The sequence below is a fragment of the Exophiala spinifera genome (assembly GCF_000836115.1).
Source record: "Exophiala spinifera strain CBS 89968 unplaced genomic scaffold supercont1.3, whole genome shotgun sequence".
Taxonomy (NCBI): Eukaryota; Fungi; Ascomycota; class Eurotiomycetes; order Chaetothyriales; family Herpotrichiellaceae; genus Exophiala; species Exophiala spinifera.
Genome location: NW_015622515.1, coordinates 614,582 through 635,502, shown reverse-complemented (window position 1 = coordinate 635,502; position 20,921 = coordinate 614,582). Strand labels below are relative to the sequence as shown.

Below are 20,921 nucleotides of genomic sequence, written 5' to 3'. Positions count from 1 at the left end.
AGTCTGTCTATGGGCCTGACTTTTATGTCTGAAAGCATCCATTCCCTTGAGGTCATGGAAACCCTTCTTCTGCTCCGTGGTCTAGAACACTGTGTCTTTGCAAAGCACATTCTTGAACAGCTGTCTAATAACAACTCGCTACTTAATCCTGTGAGATTCGACTTTTAACATTTCTTTCATGCCATCAAGCCCCCGTTCGTCTATGACTTGCGATGCATGATCGTTGCTGAAGCCTGTGCGTGTCTGTGTCAGATGGGCTTCCTTCTATACATAATCAGCAGCGTGTTGTTAATTTCTAACGTACCTGATGGTTGGGGAAGATCAATGTGTCCGCAATAACAACATTCTCACGGCGACCAGCTGTAAAGACAACTACTTCCGCTATGTCGTCGGGTGTCAAAGGCTCACAGCCACTGCAAGTTCACGATAACTAGTTAGCACCGCCCTTACGCAGGTCTTTCCAGACCACTGCAAGGTCAATATTGACAGGTCATACTCACGCATAGACGGCATCAGCCTTGGACTTGTCGCCGTAGAATCGAACGACTGAGAACTCCTGTTGAAAACAACGCGGTCAGGTTATATGACGAGCCTGGAAGGGGTACAAAGCGTAAATGATAACGGGGGGAGTAGGGAATGAACGACAAAGCAAAGGGAGGGAACCAGGAAGGGGATTGTGGAACAGGAGCGTGTGCTGGCTCGCTCACCGTCTCAACCTGTCCTGGATCAACTTCAATGACTCTGATTCTGGTCGCAATCAACTCCTTTCGCAAAGACTCGGTAAATGTTCTGATGGCGGCTTTCGTGGCACAGTAGATGCTTCCCCCGACGTATGGTTCGCGTCCAGCGATACTGCCGATGTTGATGATGTCGCCTGCGCCGCTCTCTCCACGAGCCAACATTATCGACAAGACGGCCTGGGTCATATTGATCAAGCCGGTGACGTTGGTCGCGAACATGATGTTCATGTCGTCTTCTGCGATCTCGGGGGCTCTGGCTATGCCTTTGACGAGACCTCTGTACAATGCCATGAGCACTACGTGTCAGCCAGTTGGGTGTCAATGAAGAGAGAATAAAAGACCGTTCATGTCCAAGCATCGCCGCGCGAGAAGAGTTCTGGGTCTCTCAAACCCGATGACTGAGGAATGTAGAGACCAAAGACGCAGGGGGAGAGTTGGGAGGTGGGAGTGAGAGTGGTAAATACTAGACGTACGCATTGTTAACAAGGATATCGATCTGTCGAAACTCGGCGGGTAGCATGTCGACGAAGCTCGCGACTTCACTACCCTTGCTGACGTCGAGTTGCACAGGGAGTACCTTGACGCCACGGCCGACTTCCTTTTCAATCTCTGCTGCGATGGTTTTGAGCTGGTCGATCCGTCGCGCCGTTAAGATGAGTTTGAGGTCTTCAGGCGATGTGCGCGCGAACTCAAACGCGGTGCTGCGTCCGATTCCTGACGATGCACCGGTGATGAGGATGGTTTTGCCTGCGAGGCGTTTCCCCATTGCTGATGTTGCCATTGTTGTTGGATTACTTACCGTCGTGGTCAATCACCCCGATTTCTATCTCCAGCAGTAGTATTTGGTCGTGACAATGTCCCGGACTTGGTTGTAATTCAGCCAGGCACAGAACAAAAATGAAAAGGCAATTGAAAACGCTTAGCTAAGTCAAGTGGATCGCTATCAAAAAAACCCACGAGGACATTAGTCTCTGATTATCAGGGCAAGCTACTTTGACAATGGGGATGCGTGTAGCGGACTACGACGAGGCTGCGGTGCCATGCGCCATCTTAGAGCGATTATTGTTCGTGGTCGACGGTGTGGGCCTGTGGATCCGATCAGATCTCTAGACTGAGTCCCAGGGTCGAGCTCCGGACTCCGTACTAACGTTAACGCGGGTAGATACACAGATATGGTAGCTCGATATGTAGGATCGCTCCTTGGCCGATGAAGATAGATTGACCTCGCATTTGACAAATAACAAACCTGTTGACTAATAACTTTGATCTGATTACTCCTCTGCAGGTTGTTGCGATGAACTCCGAACATCTCAAACATGATTGCGAAAAATACTGAGATCCTAGAGTTAGTCATTTCGATTGCTACCGTATTGTGCCTAGGTACCACAGACGGCACGATATTGAAGCAATCCAGGGACGAGTATAGTTAAACCAATACACTGCACGGGATATTCGTATTTGTCTCTCACAGTCAGCCGCCAATCATCTTGGGAGGACCGGATCGTGCGATCAAATCCAAGGCTATGCAAGGCTATTCCCCCTGAACGTCGCGACTCGTGTTCTTCGGCTTTTCAGCGTTCACGAACCCTTACATGCCTAACAGCGTGGGCAATTGATTGATATATAAATAGCCTACATCACTGTAACTGTGCTTCTAGGGTTTGCAGCTATATGAACCGGTAGTCTTTCAGGAACGTAGAAACTGTCATTACGCCGGGAACGAGCCGGTACTCGTCGGGCCCGATCTATTGAAGCACAAACAATCTAAATCCCTCCAGGAACAGCGAAGTGAATATAGTCATGCACAGAATCGACGTTCACACAATAAGATTCTCAGGCGGCAAGACACCACGACTCCATCCAACAACATTCGTCCTCACATCTTCAACGAGATTCTCCATGGTCACTTCACTGTACCACGCTGTGTGCGGCGTCACCACCAACGGGAGCTTCTCTTCGTCCTTCTTGACATCTTCCTCCGCAAGGGCTTTGAGCAGAACCGAGTTCTCCGTCGACGCCGGCTCCGTCAGAAAGACGTCTGTAGCGGCCCCGGCGATTTGGCGGCACCTTAACGCACTCACAAGATCGGCTTCGTTGACTATGCCTCCACGACTGACATTGATGAGCACTGCGCGCCCATTCATCGTAGCGAGCTCTGTCGCCGAGATCATGTCGAGAGTCGTCGGCAGTCGAGGCACCGCGACAAATATAGCAGTGCACTTGGCGAGGACATCTGCAAAGGACGCACGTGTCACCTCCGACCCATTTGTACTCGCCGGGGGAGAGGCATGATGCTTTTGTGTACTGTTGGCTTTGCGATCGGCAATCATCACGCTCATGCCGAGTGCACTGCAGAGTTTTGCTATGTGTTTGCCTGTATGTGGTGCCCAAATTGGTCAGAACTAACGACTGGTGGTTATCATGAAAGGAAGCTCAGCCTACCAACACCCCCATAACCTATGATACCCGCAACCTCATCCTTGAGTCCAAGCGGTAGCCTGTTGTCTTTATCTCGCAGTGAGCTGAGCAGCGTCCTATGCTTCGGCCACTGATCTTGAACTGTCCGTACATGGGTCTGCACGACACACCTCCTCACGGCAAAGTACAAGGCGACAGCGTGCTCGGCGACAGTGGTCGTGTTTGCCCTGGGACTGTTCAGCACTCGGATGCCTCGTTTCCGACAGTATTCCAAGTCGATATGATCCGTCCCTGCTGCCATGACCATGATGGCACGCAGATTGGGTGTCACCTCGGGCGCCAACGTGGCCGCCGTCATGGGCATGGTGGTAATAATGGCGACGTCAGCGTCGCCAATTCTCTCGTTGAGAACTTTGACGTCGTTGCGTGGCGTCACATCGTAGATGGTGATCTCGTATTTGCCGTTGAAGTCGTCAAACTCTGGGATCGGGCCAAATTGGGCCTCGAGAGCAACAATCTTGACCGTCGCCGACTGAGACGCCGAGGTCGACCCCATGGCTTCGACCAACTGCTGAGGCTTTTCTTGCTTGCAGCCTGGACGTCGCCTTGGCCAGCTACGTCCATCACTTAGTGTAGGTTGATTGTCCACGGCCCCGTCAAGACTAATCTATCGGCGCTTTGAGTCAATCATCGGAGACAACGCGATGGCGTCGGAGAATAGCGCAACACCACACACACCAATCAACCCTCCCTGCATTGGGATGATCTGGTCCTGGAAATTAGAGATCTGTGGCTTGCGACGAGTCGACAGTCAGAATCAATCGCTATTCACGCGGTGTGAACACCCACGGTGCATTTGGTCTGGCCTCGCGCTTCTACCGCCATGGCTGCAGACACCACCAGTGAATCTATCTCCCCGTGGGTCCTCTGCGTCAGGCCTGGATACTGTACTATGCTCGCTCTGTCTGTCTCTCCTTCGACAAACACAGTCAGATAAGCCACCAGGCTCACGCACAGCATAGAAAGCACCTGAAGTATTTCCAAAAAGAGCCCAACACCAAGCTCACCAGGCGGTAACAACATACATCTCAGACCTCACGTCGATGGCAACACTAGCAGCAGCGTCTGAAGCCAACAAGGCGACCATCACAGCTCAAGACGTAGTCGACGTGGTTGGATCCCTCAACCTTTCACTGCCCGAGAGGGATATCGCCCAGTGGCACGACATTATTGCCTCTGTGCAGGAGTCCATCGACGTGGTCAGTTCTCTCCCGGACTACCTACCCCATGCCGACACAGAACAATATCCGCGAAGCAACATCCACCGGCCACCTCCAGAGGACAATCCAGGAAACGCGTGGGCGTGGAAAGTAAGGATCGAGGGCGACAAGGACGAAGGAGCTCTCTTGTCGGACGTCACCTTCGCTCTCAAAGACAATATCGCGGTCAAGAACGTGCCCATGCTTGTAGGAACTGACGTCTTTACCGACTACGTTCCAGACACCGACGCCACCGTGGTCCGGCGGATTTTGCAAGCCGGTGGCACCATCGAAGGGAAGGCCGTCTGCGAGAACTTGTCGCTGTGCGCGTCGTCGTTCTCTGCGGCGACGGGCAACGTGGAGAACCCCTACGCAGAAGGCTACACGACCGGTGGCTCGTCGAGCGGATGCGGGCACCTGGTGGGAGCCGGCAAGGTGGACGCTGGCATCGGCGGAGACCAGGGAGGGTCGATCCGGTTTCCAGCCAGTTACTGCGGCATCGTAGGCATGAAACCCACCTGGGGTCTCGTGCCGTGGACGGGCATCGTGACGCATGACCCGGTCCACGACACAGCCGGGCCCATGACACGGACAGTCGCGCTGAATGCCAGAGTCCTCCAGGCCATCGCCGGCAGAGACGACATCGACGACCGACAGTACGCCTCACCACCGCCTGCAGATCTGCCCGACTACTCGGCTTCCCTGGACAAAGGCGTCTCGGGGCTCAAAATCGGCATCCTGCAAGAAGGCTTCGAGTTCCCTGTGATAGACCCGAGAGTGAAGGAGAAGGTGCTGGAAGCCGCGGAGCGGTTCAAGAGCCTTGGGGCCGAGGTGGTGCCGATCAGCGTACCTCTGCATACCCAGGCGGGCCATATCGTGAATTGCGCGTTGCGGCCGACGGCCTCGCAACAGGGCTACCTCGGCAAAGCCTGTGGGCGGAGGGGGTTGTACATGACGGGGCTGACGGAGAAGATGACTCCGCTGACCCAGGACAAGTTTGACAAGATGTTCTCGACGTCCAAGTTCACGCTCATGTCGGGCCTCTACATCTGGTCGCGCCACCCCACTCTGTACGGCAAGGCCATGAACCTGTACCGGAGGTTGAAGGACGAGTACGACGCGGCGCTGAGCCAGGTTGACGTCCTCGTCACGCCCACCACCCCGTACGTCGCAAACCGGCACGCGCCAAAGGACGCCGGGCCGGCAGAGCAGATGGCCAAGAGCCGCGGTGTGGCCGTCAACACGGTCTGTTTCAACGCCAGCGGTCATCCGGCCATGAGCTTGCCTGTCGGCTTCTGTCCCGCCGAAGACGACGAGAGCGTCAAACTGCCCGTGGGCATGCAAATAGTCGGAGGCATGTTCCAGGAAGAAATGATCTACCGGGTTGCTGCGGCATGGGAGAAGGCGTTCGATTGGAAAACATTATGAACGTTGTGGTGGTGAATTGCATTTGCTACGGTCGGTCACTGTGCATGAAGAATAGAACACGGGCATCTGATTGCTCCTCGATGGATAACTCACTGGGGTATAGTCGAGAAAGGACCCGTACGTCTACCGGAGTGCCGAGTGAAACGCCTAGGACCATTCCAAGGTCACTGATACATTGGCCACTCTGGTTACATAAATCACACGAGGCAATATGAACAAGACGTCAACTCCTAAGATTCATTGTCACCTTTGTGCCATGGACCGTCAATGATCACCTATGTGTGTCGTTTGCTGGATCGTGTTTTCGACGGTGCATCTTTTGACCCAGGCACACTGCGATACGTGATGCCTCGAGGTTTTCCGGTACCCAGGCGGCACCTCTGTGGACTCGTTGGGCTCGAATTCAGCCACCCAGCCCACACCGTCTCGGAGAAAGCGACTTTCAGACTGTGACTTCAAAGTGGCCAGCAGATCTGTATGCCCCGGGTTACAGAATCGACGCCCCCGCCCACCTCGGATTCCCGAACACCCACCATCTTACAGTAGATCCTGACTAATTCTCGCAGTTGCTGCGATCCTTTTTGCTCCACGGGGGCCCACGCCGTATGCCGAACCAAATCTATCCCGAGAGGCAACTGAGGGCGACAAACATATACTCGGTCGAAGGAACAGTCAGTATTACTCCTATCCGGCGAGCATTGGTCCACTGATCTCACCGTTTTCACTTTTCGTACACAAATTTAGATAAACTGACATCTTCAATCTCGAAAGATCACTACTCTAGCACTCCAGCCAGAGGACGACGACAACAGCAGCAGCAGCAGCAGCAGCAAGAGATATTGGATTGCCAGCAGTTCAAGATCCGTGTGACCAACATGACGGAAACAACGTGTACGTCCAGCACAGAGCCTGAAGCGGGCAAACTGGTCATAGGAGGCCACTATCCCAATCCCCCATTGCCGGAGGACGACGTCACGGTCGGGAACAAATTCAACCACACCATGCTCAGGATTCGCGACCCGACGAAATCCCTGCACTTCTACAGAGACCTCATGGGCATGCGGACGATATTCACCATCAACGGCGGACCCTTTACGAACTACTACCTCGGGTTCCCACACACAGCCGAACACCGCAAGGACCTTGGAGCCTTCAGCGCAGAGACGGCCAAGAATCTACCGTTTACCCCGGGACTCCTGGAGCTGAAACACATCCACGGTGCCGAGAAGATGCCAGAAGACTACTACTCCAACGGGAACACGCCGCCGAGCTTGGGATTCGGGCACCTGGGGTTTACTGTTGCCAACGTGCCTGAGACGGTGCAGCGCCTCGAGGCGGCCGGGATCAAAGTTTTCAAGCCTTTGGGGGTCGCGAATCGCGCGTCGATCCCGCTGAGTGACTGGGAGGCGGAGAGGGGGGTCGGCGTAGGAGACGAGGACAGCATCCACGACGGATACAAACAGATTCTGAGGAGGATAGCCTTTGTTCATGACCCGGTAAGTCAGAGTCCGTCTCCTGCGCTTCGAATTCCACGAGTTGTCAATTCCAGTGCAGTTGCCCTAGACCCAACAAGGTTGCAGATGCTCCCGCGGAGGCTTGATGATGGACTTGTCGGCTGACGTGATTGGTGAACCTTTCTTAGGACGGATACATCATAGAACTCATCCCACAGAAGAGGGATTGGTGAGTTGGAATACGTCAAACTCGACTTTCGCTTGGCGCATGGCCTTTCATTGATGAGTAAATTCACCATGGCTCTGAAGGAGGTTGTTGAGGGTCGTGCCTCAATTTTGGTCACCCGCTAGTACTAATTGCAGGCCATTGACTGCAATGATCTTCCGCTTTTCTCGTTATTCGTATCAAGAGCTGCAATCTCTGTCCGGTGCATGGCAGTCTCAGGGTCTTAAAGTATCGCGCAACCTCAGCACAACCTTGACGAAACTCTCAGAAATCCCCGAGGTATGTCGGCGTCTCAAGAGCACGACTGTCTCGTCGAGTACCTTGCGCCGGCCTTCGTCGCAAGACAGTGACGGGATGCCCTGCAAGCTGATCTGGTGAGCCTGGCCGGTTCGCAACCAGGTCTTTGTCCTGACCAACTCGTCGTCATCCTCATCCCGCTCGATATAATCAAGCCTGACTATTCTCGGCGTCTCGAGCCCACCCGCGGCGTAGTCGTGCTCGACGAGCAGCTTCCCCAGGTAGAAGAGCGCGGTACCTGCCTGAAAAATGAGAAAGGACTCGTTGGGAGAGTTGCTGGGATATGCCCTTGCAAGGGAGAGGATCTGGGCAGCGTGATACGCCGCGTCCCTCACGACGTCCGGTGATTCGGTGGCCCAGTGGTCCAACTGCGCCAGGGCCAAGGTTGCTTCGTTTCCGCCTCGAAGAAGCGGGTAGAGCCAAGTCATTAGGCCCCCAGCCCCGTAGAGATGCGCGACATGGATGACCTGCTGTGTGTGCATGGCTCGTGCGAGCTCCGTGGTTGTCAGGCGCGACGCGAGTCTCCGAGCGGATTGGGTGAAGCCGTCAATGGCATCCAGCAGCGGTTGCACGTAGTAGGTGGGCCCGTCCTCAATTAAATCGGTGACCGGGGACGACTTGATCTCCTTACAAGTCCAAATCATCCGCACGAGCGTCAAGACTAGGGTGTATCGGTGCTCCTCTTCCCTGATCTTGGCGGTTGGCTTGGGTGTCTTGTCGAACAACGTCCGCATAAGCGGGCGCAGTCGTGGTGATTTCGGAACCATTTGCGACGGGGGTAGCATTGATAACCAGCAATGAGCGGATTCTGCTTTCCATAGATCCGCTTCACAGGGCAGATCCAAGTGCATATCCCCAATGCTGAGGAAGGGCCGGTTGTTGTGCAGGTATGCTACCGAAGCATCATATTTCTAGACACGTAGAGAAAGCGTTAGCATGGGAGAGCTGCTCGGCAAGGAAAAGAGTCTTTCTTACGTATACTGCCCAGCCTAGACGGCACAGTCTTTCCTGATGGATCCAATCACTCCATCTTTCTTCCGCCGACCGACCGAGGGTTCCCCCAGGATCGTTGTCGGGCCGCTGACGGAAGAGTCCCATACACTTTGCATGGTGAATTAAATTGTTGCGGAAGGATTCGCTTAGCTCGAAGAGACGCTTGTTACCACTGCAATACCCATGCAGTCCCTGCAACAGTTGTGCCGTGAGATAGGATTCTGTCCTTGTATATCGACAGTCGTATTCCGCCTGCGATTTCTGAGAGTTAGTCATCGTCGAGTCCATCCTTCGAATATCAGGTTATCTTACAAGAAAGAGAAGCAGGCGGCGATTGATTTCGGACATTGCGTTTGAAAACGCCTTTGCCGCTGACCACGGGCTGTAGAGGGCACCAACGCTGGCGACAGCCAGCGTGACGGTCGGGTCTTGGTCTGGATCAAAACTCGGCTGGTGGATAAGCGGCCAAACCTGCATCGTGTTAGAACAATCGCCCACGAAGATAGAGAGGAGAGGCTTGCTTGATGGAAATTGCCAAAGTAGAGCTCGATACAGTACTCCAGTTTCTCTTTGCTGGGAAAGTTTTTCAAATTCACTGCCTGCCAAGGACTCCGTTGAGTTGGCAGTTGCATGTAGTGCGTCAACGCATCGACGGTGGAGGGTTGTAACGCCCAGCTCGAAAAGAAGTGCGAGAAGAATTGGCTAGTCTCTTCGCCATCGGCACCTAGTTCTGGCAGCTCCAGGGATCGTTGTGAGTGTACAGCATGATACTCCATCGGCCACGGATCATCCGGTCCACAGCTGTCCTCGCAGTGGGGAATAGATGGGAGATCGGGAATGGCCTGATCTCCCTCGGATGGACTTGTCCTATCGTTCAACGTCTCGTTGTCATTTTGATGTGGTTCTTGTGAGCTTGGTGAAGCCGGAGACCTGTCATCTGGTACCTGCGTCTGGTTGAAATTGTTGACAACGTCGTTGGGCATGTAAAAATCTGCCACTCCGGCGGAGTCGTCGCCGGACATAGTCTCGAACAGCCAATCGAGGTTGGAGTGGAAATCAGTGGCGTCGAAGAGATTGCCAAAGCCACTCTCAAATACCCCAGGCATGCTGGCCATCACATTATCAGTAGGAAGCGCGTTATCAACCGACTTTGCCACCAGCACATCGTCAAGTACAAGGCTGGCGTCTGGGAGTGACTCATTTTGGCGATCCAGCGACTCGCGAGAGGGCTGCACAATAACAGGCTGGGCAGATGGAACATGCGCCTGTGGTCTTTGCTGCTCAGATCCAATCAACGAGTCCTCGCTGGCGTCTAGTTTTTGTTGCGCTGCAAAAGGAGGGCCGTTGTTGGCTCCATAGACACAAGGGATCTGACGTTTGGAGCAGGATCTGCAAGATGGCTGCTCGCCAGTGCACTTGATTTTGGATCTGATGGATGGTCAATAATGAGGCGCACCTACGGAAGCTTCCCTTACTTGCTGCAGCTCAGACAAGCTGTTCTCTTCCTTCTTTTCAGGATCCGGTGCTCATTGTGAACACGCATGTGGCGAAGTAAGCTGTCACTGCCATGGAAGCGTTGCTAGTGAGCATGGTACACTGTGCTCGTAGGCCCGCACGATACTCACCGACGCTCGAATGATCGGAGACATTGAGGACAGATTTTCCGGTCCAACTCGAACGGCATGATGGAATGACCGATCAGCTGAATCCGTCGTAAGGACCAGAGTCGGTAGTCTGATAATCTTACAACCACTGATAATTTACTGGCCGGGCGTGTTCACTCAACAATCGCCAATTACCCTTGCAAAGAGATGTTATCAAGAAGGAGCTTCTCATGCGTAGTCGACTCCAGGTGGGCTGGAGATGGAACCTGGAGAATCGAGATGTGGGTTTTCAATGCGGGGGAAGGCAAAGTTTGGCCAATTTCCCGGGTCCTTCGAGCGTCTAGCGAGGTGTTGAGGACTCAGCCTCACTAGCGCCCAAGAGCTGAGCTCAGTCCAAGTACTATGGTGCTGAGGCTGAGACTCGGTGGAAGTCTCTGTCTGCTTTGACAGTCCTGGCCATCCTTAGTCTCTGGTGCTGCTGGTTCCAAAGTCCAGGCCAGCAAGCGAAAGCAGTTTCTCGCTCCCTGGAATGCTCAGATCACGAAGAGCAATCGGCAGCACGCTTACCACTGCGACCGCGTCGACGTGCTAAAATGTCGTTGCGCCGATGAGCCCCGGATCTGCCACAATTCAATCCCGAGCGCCATCGGAGATGTCGGTAATCACGTTAATTGGCCCAATCCCGTCATGGTCCACATCGAGACGTCCTCAATGTCGCGGACAAATTAATAGTGTTGACGGATACGGAGTACATGGTGGTACTGTGTGACCGATAATCCGGTTAGTCCCCCATATTCGGCTTGAGCTTCATTTGCTCAGTGTCTAATTCCAGTACGGTGCCCGAAGAAGAACAAATCGAGACAAACACCAGATAAACCACTTGAGGTCGATTGAAGCTTCAGGAATGGCTTACAGGGTTGCGAATTGAATGGCCAGTGAACGTGTGATAGTGCTACCCTCTTATGTCGAGACAGTGGTCTTCTGTTGCAAAGGATTGACCTGGCAGTTTAAGCCTGAGCGAGCGTCGTCCCCATGGTATGGCGCCGACACTAACAGTCGATGCTTCTTCAATTGTGTATCTCCTTTGGCGACCAGGTGCTCAGCAAAAGGACCATCCTCCGGTTGTTCGGAGTTGAGTCCATGATCACTCATCACAATTCTGGACTGATTTGCTGACCACTGAACCCACCTGCTCGATAAAGCCTAAGAAGTCACAGCCTAAACGATTCCCCAATCCTCTGCGAGTCAATACGACGCAAGTTCCCAGTCTGTTGAATTCAGCGCGACAGCCACTGTTTTACGAGGACCTAGTCTCCAGGAAGACAAGACTCTGGCACGTCCCAGACCAAGGCTAAAGTCTTATTCTGTACTATCACGATCGTCGTGATGGATAGAAGAGTCTGATCTTGTTACGACCACACAAGTGCTTACAGTCATCGTTATGACTCATTTTGTGGGCAGAACTTAAGTCGGCCCTCGTATCTATCTCCTGGATACTGGTGGATTTCTGGCGTATACCACAGAATTGAAATCAAGATGACCTCGGCCGATAAATGTCGGATTATCGGTGGGAGAGTGCCACCACGCATTCACCGAGCTCAACGAAGAATTGATTCGTCGTCTCTATTGATTTGGAGCGAAAGGCAACGTGCTAGTGCTCGATCCATGACCATATCGTGCATTCATGTCGCACTTTTCTCCAACAAATGGTTGCTTTAGGCCGAGATCCGGGGAACCTGGGGGGCTGGAGCAGGCTCGGGGCACGCGCGTGGAGGAAGTGGAGACAGCCAGAGCCACAGATCATTCTGATTCATAAGTACCGGCCGCCAAGCAGAATAGAAGGCTTGGTCAAAATGCTTGGACAAAGTCAACCTGGAAAAGGACCAAGGAAAGTGTAGAGCTTAATCGACTGATTCGACGACAGCATGCCTGAACTGAAAGCTTTGGACGATATCGAGCATGTCCATGGAACGTACCAGCTCATTGCTCGTAAGTCGTCGCCATCCCTCATCTCATCCTTGCTAGCGGTCCAGCTGGCTTACCAGCCCTGTACACAGATAATGGACACCTGCAGTACAAGAAAGGAACTTCGATTGTGCTTGTTCCGCAACCCAAGTTGAATGATCCAAATGACCCATTGGTGAGGACTGGCCCCGCCTGTGGTTCAAGACTTGGCCGTTTGACTGGTTGAAACAGAATTGGCCCCTGTGGAAGAGACTGGGTGCGCTGCATTCGGTTCTTATGTTCACCAGCTTTGTCAACTTCAGTGTCATTGGACTCTCCCCGGGCTTTGGATCACTTGCAGAGCAGTTCCACCTCAACAGCAACGAGCTGACATGGTTGATCTCTGCTCCAAACATCGGTCAATTCATCGGCTGCTTTGCTTTTGCTCCTCTGGCAAATATAGTCGGAAGGCGCCCTATTTGGCTGGGATGTGCTCTGATATTCTTGGTGGGCAACATCTGGGCTGCCTCGGCAAAGTCATATGGCTCTCTGATGGTTGCTCGCATTGTCACAGCTGCCGCTGGCAAGTCCCACTCCTCCGAAGGGTTTCGCGCTCTCCAGCGGATGCGATGATTGATCCCAATTAGCTGACGATAAATAGGAGGCGCACCTGAGCCACTCGGCGTCATTACCCTTCACGACCTTTTCTTCTTGCACGAAAGAGGAACACAGGCCAGCATCCAGACTCAATGGCTGACCCTAGGAGCAACATTGGCTCCTGTCATCAGTGGCTTTTTGATCCAGGCCAAGGGATGGCGTTGGTTCCATTGGCTCACAGCCATTCTAGCCGGATTTGACCTCATCCTCATTTTCCTGCTCTCACCTGAGACTAGGTACCAGCGCAACTACCACGACGCCCTGGACTCAACGCATGCACAGACAGAGGAAGAATTTCAGGAAGACACAAAGGTTCAGGTTGAAACGGTGGGAGACAAAGAGTCTCCAGACACGCTGGCCACACACGTCAGCAGAAACGAAATCAAACCTGCACCGTCATGGCTCAGTTCATTGAAGCCATGGTCCCCTATCAACAAGCAGGACAGCGTTCTGGCTGCGAACTCCCGGGTATGGGCTCTCCTAAGCTTCTTCATGGTCTCATGGGGAGTTGTGGCCTTCGCCCTGCACGTCACCTGGTGAGCTTGGCCTGATCTTTCTTCTTTCCTTGGGCTTGTCTGATTGACATTTGCAAGCTTGGTGATTATCACCGAGACTATCCCTTTGTACACAGGCGCACCTCCGTACAATTTTTCCAGCTCCGCGCAAGGTTTAACCTTCCTGTCGACTACTATTGGCACAATACTGGGCGCGCTGATTTGCGGTAAGCCCAACGACTGGCTGGCCAGGTTCTGGGCAAAGCGCAACAAGGGCGTCTTCGAACCAGAAATGCGATTACCTTTTATGATTGTACCACAAGTCCTGGTGACTATCGGCCTGGTGATATACGGCGTCGGTTTCCACAATCACTACCACTGGATTGTCCCCCTTATCGGAGACGCCTTCATCGGCAGCGGGATTGCGGGGACCGGTTCTGTTCTTCAGCCTTATTTAATGGACAGCTATCCGGCAGTGGTCAATGAATCCCTGATCGTAAGTCTTCATGAGATCAATCACTCTCATTCACAGACCCACCCCTGACGATTTTGGCAGATCTTCAATGGATTGAAGCAGATCATCGTGACTGGTGTCAGCTTCGGCGTCGGGCCTTGGCTCAACCTTGATGGAGATATCACCGTGTTTTGCACCCTTGCAGCACTAGTCTTCGCAGTCGACTGTGGCTGGATAATTGTGTTTATCTGGGGGAAGCAGCTCAGAAGACGAGACAGTCGTCTTAAGATCTTTTGGTTTTAAGGACCCGGAGGAAGGATGCACGGGGTGGTAGGTCCGAACACCGAGATCTTGGTGATAGTCGGCTCCCAGGTCGAGGTCTGAGGACAAGATGATGAGAGAGATAAGCTGAACATTTTGGGAGCTGGCCTGGAAGACAGAAAAAGGCCGTGGGGCCGGAGATGAGGATGACAGAGTCCAAAAAATATGAAACAACTGATAGCTGTATTGTCGGTGGCTCTCCTAGCAAGTCTGCTAGTCAAAACGCATAAGCTGCAAGACAAGGTGCAGTGCAACCTCGGGATTGTGGAGTAAGAGTCTTGAGTCAATGGTAGATTTAATAAAGCAATGAGAGCTTCTGATCAATTTTGATTTGTCAGTGAAGGGTCTTTCACATTCGGTAGAACCATGGGTCTAGCTCATTACCCATCGCATCGAAGCTCGAGTAAAGCATGGCACCAGGGTTTTCTGCGCCATTCCCCCCCAAAGGTTGTTCGAGCCAATGCTCCGGATCGTCGTCCATGAGCGTATCTTCAAAGTGGAAGGCGCTGACATGGTCGAAAGAGGCAGCTATGGGCGGTGGGCTTGTATCGACTGCAGGATCTTCCGCAGAGCCATTGGGCCAGCTTACTCCGCGAGTAAGTCGTTGGTCATAGTCTTCTCCGTTGACCGGTATCAGTTGGACAAAATGGCGAATGGTTCCGCCGCATAATTGACAATATATGTCAAGGATTCTTTTCCCATACCGCCAGTGTTCCGCCATTGCTGACAGAACCATGCGCGTCCGCTGCAAATCCTCATTGATTTCTTTCCAGTCAGCCACGGCCCGAATCTCGGGACTGGTCCATATGCAGAAGAGATGCGTAACCGCAGCGAGGAATAGCCAGTGGAATGCCATCCATGTGCAATCAATAGCGTTGCGTGAATGCATTTTAGCGTACAGCTTCAGCACATTCGAGGCCGACGTGAAGGATCGCTCGTAAGTTCCTTCATAAGGACTTGGACTGGTCAATGATGGCCGGTAAATGAACATAGTCAAGTTATGATACGCATGATTGATCCATTCCTGCATTTGAGGCGAGGCTTGCGCCAAGGGTGCCTGGACCAACCACTCATCTAGCCGCCTTTGGATGTCTTTGTGCCATTCAGCTGGTGAGGGTCTTACTTTCTGGTAAAGTATATCAGCGACCTCACTTTGTAGTCTTCGAAGGAGAAAGCAATGGTTGACAGCCGCAGCATCATGTGTCGAAGAAGAGTCATGTGGATCAACCGGATTGATGTCGGGAAATGATGTCTCGATATCTCTATCCTGCAGCGCCGTTGGACGGCCTAACGTATTTCCAACAGCACGATCGATACTGTACAGAGACCAGAACAGGTCTCGTCGAGCATTGATCTCTTTAGCACTGTAGGTCGATGGTGCCGTGACGTTGTCTTCATGAAGACGGAGGAAAGTGGCAAGGCGTAGGGCGGAACCAAGCAGATGCCAAGTGACAGATTTCTGAGGATTCACCAACGAATAGAGGAGGACAAGTAAGATGATCTGCAGTGTCTCAATTGTCCTGTATGGCAGAATGTTAGGAAGTAAATGTAATGCTCGTTCATACTGCATCTCCGCTAAATTTGATGCCATGGCATTTCCTTCCATGGAACCCAGATAGAACGAAGAGATGGCCGTGATCATATGAACGACGATACCAGATTCGGGATAGTCGTTTGGTGCGTCCGAGAAAAACCGGGAGAGATGGACGTCAAACTGGTCCCGCGTCAGGATTCTGTAAAACCATTGTGTAACAGAAAAGTAGTCGAACAGTCTTGATACTGTCTCGCGATCTAAATTTGCGTGGGTGGGCGCTGGAGACAGAACAGCTATCAGACGTTTCGCATCCGTGTTTGCTTGAGTGTTACGTTGTGAGGCGAGATCTTGCGAGCCGTCAAGAATATTGCGCGTTTTGGCGAACGTAATGGCATATTCAATGAACGCGATTCCAGAGGAGGGACCGAGATAGCGTCTGCTTGAGGCTTGGATTCTTTGTTTCTTTTGTCGCGAGGGTTTCAATTTCGGTGAAGCACCTTCAGCTTGGGGATCACTCGACAGGTTCTTCATAGCTTGACGAAGGTTGTGAGCATGATCCTCCAGTCGCTGGATATATCTGCACCCCTGATCAGCCATTGGTGTTCGTAAGCATGAACTTGCGAATTGGGTAGACTCACGCCCGGGGTACTGTTCTTCCTGTATCGGGATCCTCAACATAGCACTCGTTGCCCGACTGCTTTGGGCGGATTAGCACGATGAAGGCCGAGCCCTTGATATCGAGGTTGATTTTGCTCTTACCACACAAGGCTTGCAGCCACTTTGGTCTGAGTCGCATTTCTGTTTGCGATGTCTACATCGCTGGCATACAGGCACGGTGTGCGGCCGTTGGAAACCTTCATCCGAGGCCATTATGCTGGTTACAAACGCCCAGGATGATGGGGCACATGGCAAGGACAATACAACACCGTCTTGGATCCTTGTTGCCCTGAACGGTGTACACCAGATAGATGTTGTTGTTGAGGGAAGAGGTACCGGTTTGTCTAAAGCAGCGAGATCGTGATGGGGAAGACCGCGCGCCAGCACTTAGAACGCCGCCTAAATTAGCTCCCCCTCGTCCTCCTCCTGCTAAAGCAGCCACATCTGCCGTCATTGTCGCTGTACGCGCAAAACAAAAAAAGATCCTTCCCCAGATTTCGAATTGAAGTCAACAAGGATGACTCGATAAACGACGTTCAGACGGCTCAGTTCTGTTTACTTTATATCCCCTTACTCACAATGCTTGTCTGGCGCGTAGCCCCTTCTCCTGACGCTGTAGTGCGTTCTCCCTTCCATCCTCCATTACGTTGGAATTCCTGGACTGCTCCTTGGTGACCGAAACCAACACAAACTCCCAATACTTAACACCACCATGCCTTTCCACGATCTCAATATTCCCTACACTCCGTCCCAGCCGACTTCAGAGATCAATCACACGCTTTCGTTTGCCTCCGAATTGGGATACAGCACACTCGCTCTCAACCTGAGTCTACCTGGCAAACTCCCGCCGTCTCCTCCGTCAATCCCCATTTCGACGCTTAGTATTCCACGAACACTCACTATCCTTACACGCCTTACGATAACGATATCCGATGCCTCCCAGAACCACCGCCTAGCCTCCTACTCTCCAGCTTACAATATTCTTGCCCTGCGTCCAACAAATGAAAAGAACCTCCAGCTGTGCTGCAGCAGCCTTGAATGCGATCTGATATCTCTCGACTTCTCACAACGCCTACAGTTTCCACTCAAATTCAAGACTGTTTCATCGGCGCTGCAGCGTGGTTTGCGCTTCGAGATATGTTATTCCCCCGGGATATCCTCCTCCGCATCCGATGCCCGTCGGAACCTGATCGGCGGCGCGACAGCGCTCATCCGTGCAACAAGAGGACGGGGCATCATATTCAGCAGCGAGGCGAGAAACGCCCTTGGTCTCAGGGGCCCAAACGACGTGATCAATCTTGCCTCAATCTGGGGACTGGGCCAGGAAAGAGGAAAGGAAGCTCTATGCGAGGAAGCAGGCAAAGTGGTCAGGCTAGCTAGCGTGAAAAGAACAAGCTTCCGCCTTGTAGTCGATGTTGTTGACGGAGGAGGTCCTATTGCCGAGCCGGCAGTGGCGACAAATGCTGCAGCGCAGCAGAATCAGCAACAAATCAGGGTAGAGGCGCCTGCACAAACACAAACACAAACACAAAATGCTTCAAAAGGTCAACAGAGACAGAAGCCAACCTCAACCGAACTTCGGGCGCAAAAAGACACCAGCGAGAGCCTGGGGTTGAACAGTCTCAAGCGTAAAGCCTCTATGTCTTCTCCCCAGGATCAAGCAGGTGACAAGCCACCGGCACTATCAAACCGCGAAAAGAAGAGACGCGCGAAACAAGCCAGAATTGAAGGCAAAGTAGGGTCCGACGATCCCCGTTCGGTGAATACCAAGAAAGACGGAATCAAGAAGACTTCTGCTCCCTCTGCATTCCCTATCAAACACGAAGCGCTGTGCAACAAACAGTCCAAGTAGGTGGTTGAAGTTTTTCCCTCTGAATGATTTTGCAACCTTGGACGGCTCTAGTATTAGTCGATTCTACAGATGTGTAGTCACGCAAAAATGCTAGCTACGCGGCTTGTGGGTTATAAGCAGCTCTCAGTTAGTATCTCTGAGGACTTGTCTCTTCAGAACTATCCAAGTCTCTTGATTAGTGTGCTATCGATCGTCTCTCTCACTGTTCCCCCCCCCTCCCCCCCCCGGGGGGAGGATCGAGTGAGTCTATATCTCGTAATTCCATTCTTTCCCCAAGGCTCTCCAAGGTCAGCATTATATCGACGCGTTTTCGGACCATTGAATGTTGAAGTGGGACGACGGCCTTCCCTACGCAGGGCAATACAAGAGGCGGTACGGAGAGGTGTCAAAAGGGTTTCTTGGGTATATTCCTCGAGGTACTTGGCCGAGGTATACGTCTAGCCAACTAGTACGGAGGAGAAAATCGAATATTTGGTATCTTTGGTATCGTCCCGACCCACCCGGGTATTCCGGGATACATACACGTTCCCCTCGAGTGTCCCATGGCCCAGGCCCCCCGTACAAAAGGGGGCGGGCGTCGTGTATTTTGTTGGTTAAAAACAAGTAGAAGAAAATATACATCTCGACAATCCCCGTTCGTAAATGTTTGACACTGCTCTAGATCTCCTCTTTCTCCCCTCCTTTGATTTTTTTTTCCTTTTATCATGATGCCGTCGGCGCGGGCTCTCGTCTCCCGATGCCCAGTGTAAGGGCGTTTTTGAGGGTCAAGCTTGCCGTGTCGATTGTGCTGAAAGACCCGGCACCATTTTGCTGGGCAGCAGCTGAAACTGTCGAAGATGTCGTTATTGAAGAAGAATCAGAAGCAGTCGTGGTTGTCGAAGATGATGAAGAAACAGGTGGTGAAATGGCTTTGGCGGTGTCAAAAGTCGCATCAGTTCTGGATATAGTTGTTGTTGTTGACGTTGTAGTAGTTGTTGACGACGACGCTGATGCTTTAGAAGTCTTGTCGGCGGCGGCTGCGGTTGCTTTGGTAGTTGTGCTGCTGGTCGCCGACGTCGTCGTCGTCGTCGTCGTCGTCGCCGCTTCTGGTTTAGTAGCTTCCCCTGCTTTAGCCTCGGAAGTGTTAGATGAAGGGACGCTGCTAGAGCCAGAAGTTTCCGTACCAGAGACTGTCGCCGAAGAAGCGGGAGCTACAATGTCAAAGTCAGAATCTTTGGACAAACACTAGAAAGGGGCCATGAGCCGCGTACCGTTTGCTGAACCAAAGAAACCACCGGGAGAAACCGCCGCAGCGGGAGTTGGTGCTGGAGCTGCGGGAGCTGCAGCGCCACCTGCTACCGTCACTCCAGTCTGCACGGCCTCGGCGGCCGGGATGGATGAGAGACCTGGAGTCAAGGCACCGACAGCAGTCGTGACGACTGGTGCGTTACCCAGAGGCTGGTTGGCCCCTCCGGCAGCGGCAGCCGCTGCTGTCATCCAAGATGGGGGACTTCCAGAACCGCAGAAGCAGCCTGGTGGTGCGTTCATCCACTGGGTCACGTAGGCGGTCACCGCTGAGGAGCACGCAGAGGCCAGGGTCACGGTCACCTGGAACACAGGGTTAGTCGTAGATCCCGGCGGCCGGTAACCATGTCCGACTTACCGTCTCCGTCATGGTTCCAGCTGGCGGACACATCTTCTCCGGACAGCTTGGTGCAGGGCACGCGGGACAGCTCTGTTGTGGTGGGCATGTCTGTGCAGGCATCGCAGGAGTATAAGCAGCTGGCGGTGAGCCACCCTTGCCTCCACCGCCGTAGCCTCCGCCATAACCTCCGCCCTGGCTAGGCTGGCCCCCCCAGCTGCCACCGCTATTACCGCTGTTGCCGCCTCCACCCCAAGAGCCTTGGTCACCACCACCTGAATAGTCGCCGGCATATACCTGTTGAGTGTTAAACAAATCAGCAAGATCCCCAGGGCATTAAAGGATGCCGGTATCTCATACTTGCGCCAGGCAAGCTGCCAACACCGTGAGGGCGTAAAAGGAACGGATTGCCGGCATCTTGATTCGAACTTGAGGTTCTTCTTCTAGAGAACAAACAAATAAAGGAGTGAAAAGTGGTAGAGAAGAAATTAGGGTGATGGCCTGCAACAACGAACGAATGACTTTGGAGATGGGGAAAGGAAAAAGAGAAAGGTCGAGGTGCAGAGATTTGTAGCGAGAAAGACGAGGTTCTAAATGCACATTTGGAACATCCGAAAGAGGGTGGCCATCATAGATTTCCAGATTGGAGGGCGAGCGCCGTTTTCGGTGCGAGGCACATCCGGACAGCGGCTTCAGACGACGAGTGCAGAACAGCCGTCAGGGAGTGTAAGCGACGACATGGACTGAAGTGTTTGCAGGCCTGGCCTTTCGGTCGCGATTGGAGGACGCATGATTCTCAAACGTGAGATGCGACGCGGAGGTCTTCATCGCGGTCTCGAAGCTTGGCCCTTGTGTGGCTGGGGAGTATCATGTTGAGGACAACTGTGACAGAAGCTGGTGGTTGATACGCGGGACGTTTCACCCTCAGCGCTTAGGCTGAGTCTGGCGGGTCAGACCCAGATCTAAGA

At 52.9% G+C, this 20,921-nt stretch overlaps 9 protein-coding genes across 9 annotated transcripts; 4 read left to right on the top strand and 5 right to left on the bottom strand.

The window, feature by feature from the left end:
- Positions 1-138: 138 nt before the first annotated feature.
- PV08_03967 (uncharacterized protein) lies at positions 139-1,521 on the bottom strand (the record flags this gene model as incomplete). Its single annotated transcript, XM_016378316.1, has 5 exons — positions 139-264; positions 305-413; positions 501-556; positions 708-1,017; positions 1,214-1,521. 5 exons carry the CDS (start codon positions 1,519-1,521, stop codon positions 139-141), a joined length of 909 nt encoding a protein of 302 aa, XP_016236993.1.
- A 1,036-nt stretch (positions 1,522-2,557) lies between these two features.
- Positions 2,558-3,714, bottom strand: PV08_03966 (uncharacterized protein; the record flags this gene model as incomplete). The annotated part of the gene is made up of 2 exons (XM_016378315.1): positions 2,558-3,114; positions 3,183-3,714. 2 exons carry the CDS (start codon positions 3,712-3,714, stop codon positions 2,558-2,560), a joined length of 1,089 nt encoding a protein of 362 aa, XP_016236992.1.
- Positions 3,715-4,261: 547 nt separating this feature from the next.
- PV08_03965 (uncharacterized protein) lies at positions 4,262-5,845 on the top strand (the record flags this gene model as incomplete). The annotated part of the gene is made up of 1 exon (XM_016378314.1): positions 4,262-5,845. One exon carries the CDS (start codon positions 4,262-4,264, stop codon positions 5,843-5,845), a length of 1,584 nt encoding a protein of 527 aa, XP_016236991.1.
- Positions 5,846-6,720: 875 nt separating this feature from the next.
- On the top strand, positions 6,721-7,464 carry PV08_03964 (lactoylglutathione lyase; the record flags this gene model as incomplete). Its single annotated transcript, XM_016378313.1, has 1 exon — positions 6,721-7,464. One exon carries the CDS (start codon positions 6,721-6,723, stop codon positions 7,462-7,464), a length of 744 nt encoding a protein of 247 aa, XP_016236990.1.
- A 276-nt stretch (positions 7,465-7,740) lies between these two features.
- On the bottom strand, positions 7,741-10,499 carry PV08_03963 (uncharacterized protein; the record flags this gene model as incomplete). The annotated part of the gene is made up of 6 exons (XM_016378312.1): positions 7,741-8,733; positions 8,798-9,067; positions 9,128-9,286; positions 9,412-10,243; positions 10,291-10,377; positions 10,441-10,499. 6 exons carry the CDS (start codon positions 10,497-10,499, stop codon positions 7,741-7,743), a joined length of 2,400 nt encoding a protein of 799 aa, XP_016236989.1.
- A 1,845-nt stretch (positions 10,500-12,344) lies between these two features.
- On the top strand, positions 12,345-14,271 carry PV08_03962 (uncharacterized protein; the record flags this gene model as incomplete). Its single annotated transcript, XM_016378311.1, has 6 exons — positions 12,345-12,408; positions 12,477-12,559; positions 12,616-12,930; positions 13,039-13,556; positions 13,614-14,010; positions 14,071-14,271. The coding sequence occupies 6 exons, from the start codon at positions 12,345-12,347 to the stop codon at positions 14,269-14,271; spliced, it is 1,578 nt and encodes a 525-aa protein (XP_016236988.1).
- Positions 14,272-14,638: 367 nt separating this feature from the next.
- On the bottom strand, positions 14,639-16,619 carry PV08_03961 (uncharacterized protein; the record flags this gene model as incomplete). Its single annotated transcript, XM_016378310.1, has 2 exons — positions 14,639-16,400; positions 16,462-16,619. The coding sequence occupies 2 exons, from the start codon at positions 16,617-16,619 to the stop codon at positions 14,639-14,641; spliced, it is 1,920 nt and encodes a 639-aa protein (XP_016236987.1).
- Positions 16,620-17,192: 573 nt separating this feature from the next.
- PV08_03960 (uncharacterized protein) lies at positions 17,193-18,332 on the top strand (the record flags this gene model as incomplete). The annotated part of the gene is made up of 1 exon (XM_016378309.1): positions 17,193-18,332. The coding sequence occupies one exon, from the start codon at positions 17,193-17,195 to the stop codon at positions 18,330-18,332; it is 1,140 nt and encodes a 379-aa protein (XP_016236986.1).
- A 702-nt stretch (positions 18,333-19,034) lies between these two features.
- On the bottom strand, positions 19,035-20,370 carry PV08_03959 (uncharacterized protein; the record flags this gene model as incomplete). The annotated part of the gene is made up of 4 exons (XM_016378308.1): positions 19,035-19,522; positions 19,583-19,919; positions 19,975-20,250; positions 20,314-20,370. The coding sequence occupies 4 exons, from the start codon at positions 20,368-20,370 to the stop codon at positions 19,035-19,037; spliced, it is 1,158 nt and encodes a 385-aa protein (XP_016236985.1).
- Between the last annotated feature and the right edge of the window lie 551 nt (positions 20,371-20,921).